The sequence below is a fragment of the Vidua chalybeata genome, chromosome 20, assembly GCF_026979565.1.
Source record: "Vidua chalybeata isolate OUT-0048 chromosome 20, bVidCha1 merged haplotype, whole genome shotgun sequence".
Taxonomy (NCBI): Eukaryota; Metazoa; Chordata; class Aves; order Passeriformes; family Viduidae; genus Vidua; species Vidua chalybeata.
Window position 1 is genome coordinate 10,313,548 of NC_071549.1, and position 7,406 is coordinate 10,320,953.

General features: G+C 57.9%; 1 protein-coding gene across 1 annotated transcript; it reads left to right on the forward strand.

The window, feature by feature from the left end:
• Window positions 1–244: 244 nt before the first annotated feature.
• On the forward strand, window positions 245–2,986 carry MRPS23 (mitochondrial ribosomal protein S23). The gene is made up of 5 exons (XM_053961655.1): window positions 245–350; window positions 450–614; window positions 1,776–1,853; window positions 1,962–2,085; window positions 2,584–2,986. The coding sequence occupies exons 1-5, from the start codon at window positions 298–300 to the stop codon at window positions 2,731–2,733; spliced, it is 570 nt and encodes a 189-aa protein (XP_053817630.1). The 5' UTR covers window positions 245–297; the 3' UTR covers window positions 2,734–2,986.
• The last annotated feature ends 4,420 nt before the right edge of the window (window positions 2,987–7,406 follow it).

The following is a 7,406-nucleotide window of genomic DNA, read 5'->3' on the forward strand; positions in this document are numbered from 1 at the left end:
GCCGTGGGCCCAGCTCGGGGTGTCCCCGAGCTGCCCCAGCGAACAGCAGGAGACGAGGCTGCCCCGAGCCCCGGGACTGCCGGCGCTCACCGGGGCCGGTCCCGTCTGTCGCGACAGCGCCGGTGGCGAGCGCCGAACGGATGGGGGCCACCCGGCTCGGCCATCGGCTGGCGCTGCCTGGGCACCCTCTCCCGCCGCCGCTCGGCACTCGGCTGCGTGCCCTGGCGGCCGCTCCGGTTCCGGTTCCGTTTCCGGTTCCGGGTGCGCGGCAGCAGCGGGCCGGGCTGCGGGGCCGCCATGGCCGCCACGGCCGGGAGCCGCACGCACAAGATCGGCAGCGTGTTCAGCCGGTGCGGGGCGGGGCGGGGCGGGGCGGTTCGGCCGGGGCGGCGCCGGTTCCCCGTGAGCGCGGCCCCCTGAGCCCGCGCTGAGCCGCTTGTGGCCCGCAGGACGCGGAACCTGGTGCGCGTCGGGCTGCTGGAGAAGCCGCCGTGGCTGGACGTGTACGCCGCGTTCCCGCCGCTGCGGGAGCCCGTGTTCCGCGTGCCGCGGCCGCGCTACCGGAGCCGCGACCGCGTCGGCGCCGTGCTCTACCGGGAGGACACCGTGAGGGCGTGAGTGCGGCCGGCCCGGCCCCTGCTGCTGGGGGCTCGGGCTGAACCGGGGCTTCGGGGCAAACCGGGGGAAATTGGGGTGAACCGGGGGAAACTGGGGTGAACCGGGGGAAATTGGGGGAAATCGGGGGAAATTGGGGTGAACCGGGGGAAATTGGGGTGAACCGGGGCTTCGGGGCAAACCGGGGGAAATTGGGGTAAACCGGGGGAAATCGGGGGAAATTGGGGTGAACCGGGGGAAACTGGGGTAAATCGGGGGGGTTTGGGGGAAATTGGGATAAACCGGGGGAAACCGGGGGGGTTTGGGGTAAATTGGGGGGTTTGGGGGAAATCGGGAAGAATTGGGACAAATCGGGGTGAGGGTCTTTTTAATAAATTGGGCTGGTTTTTTTTCATAAATCGGGGTTGTTTTTTGGGGCAAATCAGGGTTTTTTTTAAATAAATCTGGGTTGATTTTTGGGGATAAATCGGGGTGGGTTTTGGGAATAAATCGGGGTGGGTTTGGGGTGAATCAGGGTGTTTTTTTGGGGTAAATCAGGGTGGGTTTTGGGGTGAATCAGGGCGGGTTTTGGGGTGAATCAGGCTGGGTTTTGGGGTGAATCAGGCTGGGTTTTGGGGTGAATCAGGCTGGGTTTTGGGGTGAATCAGGCTGGGTTTTGGGGTGAATCAGGGTGTGTTTTGGGGTGAATCAGGCTGGGTTTTGGGGTGAATCAGGCTGGGTTTGAGGATAAATCAGGCTGGGTTTTTGGGGTGAATCAGGGTGGGTTTTGGGGTGAATCAGGCTGGGTTTTGGGGTGAATCAGGCTGGGTTTCTGCCCTGCCCCGTGTTTCCAGCAGAGGTGGGGGCTCCTCTGGGCCCTGCCCAGCACAGAGCTCCAGCCCTGCCTGAGCCACGGCTGCTGGTGTTAACCTGAGTTTATTAACACAGCTAAAGGGCTGGAAGGAAGCTCTGTAGGATCCCAGGCAGGTTTGGGTTGCCAGGGTCCCCAAAGCCACCCAGTGCCACCCCTGCCATGGCAGGGACACCCCCCAGGTGTTCACAAAGGCTCATAAATAAAAATAATTGTGTGCTCTCACTGCACCCTCAGCGTTCTGACTCTGCTCTTGTCTGTTCACTCTTGATTTAGCTGCAAAATCTGAACAGTTTCCTTTTCTGAGCAGGAGGTTTTACAAAGTTTATGGCAACGGCCCCAAACCTTTCGAGCTGACACGGTTAAACTTCAAATCTACTTGCCAGAGGTGAGGATGATTAAAGCAGAAATGTTCCTGGGACTGTCCCCTTTCCCCCCTCCAGCCAGGGAACCAGAGCAGTATTTGTGAGTGTAAAAAAGCAACTTTGCAACCCAGGTTTGTTGAGAAGTACAATGAACTGAAGGAAGAAGGGAAAATTGAAGAGGAGAAATTGTTTGAAGAAACAGGAAAAGCCCTTTTAGCCAGTGGGATCCTTTTACAGAGAAGAGGAGTAGATAAAGTGAGTATTAAATATCCACAGGGTGACTTGGCTGGTGGATTGAGAAAACTCCACTCCCAGGCCCTTAGTGCTGAGCTGGTCTGAATTAAATCCTCAGCACAGCACTCACACCCCTGATGCTCTTAAAAATGTCTTTGCTGTGCAGACAAAACTTTCCTCTTGGCCATGAACGGGTCTGGCCAAGGTTAAGGGACTTGGGGGTCAGAAAAGATGTTTTTTCTGGAGGTGAAATTGAATAATCATTCAAATAATCCGTGGTGTATCTGTATAAAGCGTTTGGAACTTTGAAGTTGTTGTTGTATCTTGAATTTTTCCATGTTTTAGCTGGAGGTCAGCAGCCTCTCTGGGAATGTGGTGACATTGTGTTGTGCCTCCACAGCAATCCCAGCAGGAATGAAACTCTCTTTGCACACACAGAGGGGCTCTTGCTCTCCTCAGCCACCCTTCAGAAGCTTTTCCCACCCTGTTTCATGTGCTCTTTCCTGTCCTTCCCTGCAGGTGGCCCAGCAGGGTGCTGGATCCAGGGATCCTGCCTTGCAGCCCCAGCTCCAGGCTGTGCTGGAGGAGCTGCAGGAGAAGAGGAAGGACGGGGAGGAGCAGCCACCAGAGCTGGCAGGGACACACAAGGAGCACCCCTGTCCCTCCTGACAGCCCTGCTGAGCCCTGTCACCTGCCAGGAGCCACCCTCCAGCCCTCTGTGGGGACATCTCCCTGTGGGACAGGATCCTGGTGCCCTCCAGGCTTCTCCATGGCACACGTGTTCCCCTCTGTCCAGCTCCACATTGATAAAGTCACAGATAATCTTATTTTTTTTTAGGGCTCACGACCGTTTTCTGAAATCAAGTAGGAAAATACCGAGTGTAAAAGTGGAAAATTAAAACATTTCCATTGAAAACTGGAAGTTCTGCCTGGTCAGGTGCCTGGTGTGCAGTAGTGAAGACGTTTCCTGCTGGGGGGATGCAGATCCTGTTTGATGTGTTCCAGCAGCTGTCTGAAGTGTCATCTTTTTATAGCTGACTGGGGAAAGGTGCTGTTTATAGAAGTGGTGTCATGTGCTCTTCCCATCCCATCACCTGCTTGAATTCAGAGTGGGATGAGGTGTGGCAGAAGCAGAAAACTGGGAGCTTTGCAGTTTTTTTAGTGGCTCCTGATGAAACTGGCCACCTTTGGAGTGTGAACGTGGGATGCTCCAGCTGTTTGCTGAGAGAAAGGTGACGCTGCTTAGGAGCAGTCACTGGAAACCTGGCATGGACAAAAATAACAACCAGTCTTGCTGGGATTAGGAGGGAGTTCTTCCCGTGCCTGCAAATCCAGTGCCTGGCTGATCTTTCATGAAACATTTTGGCTTGGGCTCTATGAAAAACAAACAGTTTGGTTTTTTTCTCTTTTTTTGGCGATTTTTGCCGTGGTTTTCTTTCGTTTGTGATTCTGGCACGCCCCACCACTAACAGGTGTAAATGATGCCCAGCCCGTCCCTCCCTGCCCGGTTTGGTGCTGCTGCTGCTGGGTGAGGTGCAGGAGAGCTCAGTGGCAGTGGGAAGCAGGGTGTAGAAATGCCCCTGGTTTGGTTTCTGTGCCTTGGTTCACTCCTGGCAGTGATGTGATCACAGCACAATTGCTCCGTTATCCTCGGAAGGTCAAACTTTATTCCCAGTTCTGCTCTTGCAGAAGAGCTAAACCCTCTCAGGGTTCTGTTACAAAGAGCAAAAATCCCTGTGTTTTAGCACTGATCCATTTCCAGCTCCAGCAATAACATCGAGTTTAGAGCCCTCCCAGAGCCTTGGGGTGTGCCCTGAACGAGTTGCTGTGCCCAGCAGACCAGGAGAAAGTTGGAATTGGTTTTGTTTTGTGTTGAAAAAAAGCCCCAGAGGGCGGCTCTGGGGGCAGATCCCTCCCGAGTGGGCTCACGGGGAGCCCTCGTGTTTGCCCTCGGGGGCAGCTGTGGCCGGGGGGGGGGTGAACTGAGAGACCCCTCGGGGGCTTCTCCTGCCGGGAACACCTGGGAAGGTGATGGGGGCCGGCTGCAGGTCGTTAATTACCATGGCCACGGTGATGGCCACAGCTGAGGGGCTTTTGGGCTGATTGCCTCGTGCCCAGGGAGCCGAGCCCCGGCTGGGGGAGGGCAGGAGGGCTCGGCTGCGAGGAGCAGCGGGGGCTGGCGGGGTGCGGGTGTGCTCCGCGCCCGGCCCCGCTCCTGCCCCGGCCTCCCGAGACAGGTACGTGGCCAAACGTGCGGGAGAACCTGGAAATCTGTGCGGGACCCCCTGCTTCAGTGGAGGGGAGACAGAGGGAGGGAGAGCAGGAGCCGTGCCGTGGTGTCCCTGTGGGAATTCTCTGCTGGAAGCTGCCAGGGCAGAGCCGGCCCTGGGCTGGGGCAGGGCAGGCTGTGGTTGATGGAGAAGTGGTTGGAACGTTCAGCGCCGTGGATTTGTTGTGCCTGGAGGGTGACGGGGACCCCGCGGGGTCAGGGATGCGAGCCGGAGCGTTTGGTGCAATTCAGATAAAACCAGTTAAACCAGTGAGCCTGAACAGCGTTGGGTGGGCGCGTGTGCCGGGCTGGAGGGCGATGCTGATGGTCGGGACCTGCTGAAACTGCGGGGATTTAATTAAGAAGTTGCGGGGGGGCGATTTGTCACTGCCGGGGCGTTCTCCCGGCAGCAGGAGGGGTCTGAGGGTCCCCGCAGCCCCCGGTCCCCCGGCGCTCCCCGCTAGGTGGGAGCCGCGCTCCGCGCTCCCGGCACCGAGCGGCGGCCGCGGCCCCTCCCGAGCCCTGCCCGGGCCGCTGCGGGCACCGCAGCCTCCCGCAGGCGAGGTGCGAGCCCCAGCTTTCAGCAGGAAATACTTGAAAAGGCATCGCGGCTTCCCCGGGGTGGGAGCGGGGGATGCACCGGGGGAGTTGCGGTGATGGAGAGCCCCGCGGTGCGGGGATTCCTGCCCGGGGGCGGGCAAAGGCTGCTCCGGTACTCCCAGGGCTGTGTCCCCGTGCCAAGGACAGCTCCGGTAACGTCCCCGCAGCGCTCGTTCCTGCCCGGGGAGAGGCGGTCGCTGCCTCGCCATCCGCAGCCCGAAGCGGGGCAGCCGTGTGACCTTTCCTGCGCCGGGTCCTGACCTTCCTCCCGCGGCCCGAGTGCTGCGGCTGCGGGTGGCAGCTCCTCTCAGCGCCCGCCGGGCTATTTTAAGTGACCGTAAATGCCGAAGTATCGGTTACACGCAGCCCGAACTCCTGCTGGAGCGGGCGGGGACACCTTCCAGAGCCAGGCTGAAGGTTCTCCAAGGGCAGGTGCTAAGAACGTGGGCTGAGAGTTTCGGGGTGCAGAGCTGCCTGCCCTGCAGAATGCAGGGGTGATTGGAGGACTCTCCCAGGGGTGATGCAGCATTCCTTACACCGATGTTTTCCCAAGCAGTGCAGAGGTGTCCTGCTGGAGCAAACACCTCCAGTCCCACAGGTCAGGGCTGCAGAGCCGGGCTCTGAGCTTGGGCTCTGTTTTAACCCACAGGCAGCCTCTCCCAGAGCCCTGCTCAGCCCCTTCACGTGTTCCTGGGCCATGGATTATCCGCTGGTATGTGTTGAGGGCAGGGGAGCTAAGGATTTAATAGGATCAGGTCTAATGTCTGGAGCAGCCAAAATAATTCATCAGCTTTGCTGGCAAAACGGGTGATCTGACCTTGCCAATGCCAAGCTTCACCGAGGCAGATAATAAAGGGTTTAATGTTTGAAGAACATGGTTCCAAATAAGATATAAAATTGTTGGCATTGCCACTCTGTGGAGTCCTCTGGGATTTGCCTCTGCCCAACCGTGCCAAACACACACATTTGGTCTTCAAACCTGCCCCGTTTTGAGCTTTGGAATATTCCAGAAATCTGTATCTGTTAGGAAGATGGGTGTGGAATCAGAGCAGGGTGCTGGCTCTGATGTGCTGTTTCCACACTGGAGAGGGGATGGCACAGAAGTGGCTCCTGCTTTGCAGGGCCTGGGTGGTGTCAGTTCTGCCACCTGCCTGGTTCTGGTTCTAAACTGGGGCTTTTTAACGGGTTTGGTGCTTTTTGCAGCACTCTGCAGCACCAGCAATGTCCATGGCACAGTAATTCCTGGCCCGAGAGTTCTGGGCTGTGCCAGGTGCAGGACAAAACCCCAGGGCAGGGCAGGAGGCTCAGGGCACACCGGTGAGAACAGCAGAAAGAGCTCAGCAGGGGCTGACGAAGCTGCTGCTGTTTCACCAGTAAATCCTGGCAGGGCCTGAGCCCCTCGTTGGCCAGTTCTGACCCAGTGATGGCAGCCACGGCCCCTTTGGCCAGGTCAGCCGCTGGGGCTGGGACCCCAGCGTGGGGTGAGCTCACTCTGGGCACAGCAGTGCGTTTAATGAACGCTCTGACACCCACTGCAGGAGCTGTGTGCTGTCCCACGGCTCAGCCGGGCTGCCGGGGGCTGCTTTGCTGGCAGAAAGGGAAATGCTGCCCCAAGAACGCCCCGCGGCGCCCTCCCCATGAGCTCAGGAGTCCGCGGTGGGGCGGCTCCCCCGGGCCACTGTCACTCCCCCAGCGGCTGCCCCGAGCCGGGGCTTTGAAATCTCCCCCGGTCTCAGCAGGGATTCGGGCTGGCCCCGGTGCCTCAGCTGCCCTTGGCTCTGTCTGCCCCTGTGCTGCTGCTGCCTCTCTGCATATTGCAAGCTCATTCTGATGTGCGCTAATGCTGTTATCCTCCAGAAATTGAAATCAAGTCTGAACCTATAATGTTTCACTGGGAGGGAATTGGGGTTATATATTCCTGTGTACAGCAGCATTCTATTTCAGTCATAGCATTTAATTATGATTGGTGTGTTAGTGCCCACCAGAGCATAACAAATTGTCATTATGTTATTCTGCTGAGTCTAATTTAATTGGCAAGTTGTCACAAAAGCAATTATCCATCATTTATTTTGTTGCCATAACCACATCTTGGAGAGCACCTGCTGTCTGAAGTGCAGTCTCTTGGTCCTGGATTTCTTCCACTTGCCTGACACAAAGACACCATTTCCTCCTCTTGTTTAAAAACACCTTCCTCGTTTCCCAGCGTGGGCTCCTGTGCAGGGCCGGGAATGCCGGAGGGAATGCTCTGTGCAGGTGGAGCCCTGTTGGGACATCCCGGGGCTGCTGCGACCCATGGAGCCCCCGGGGGCCAGCCCAGGGCAGTGTCTGGGGGTGGTGGTCAGGTGTGGGAGTCTCTCCTCACTTCTGGAGAGCTGGCATGAGCTGAGGAGAGAAAGGAGAGCTTGAAACGAGACATTCCCTGCCTGCAGTAAATACAGCTCTTGGCTTCCTGCAAATAATTCTGGGGAAAGAC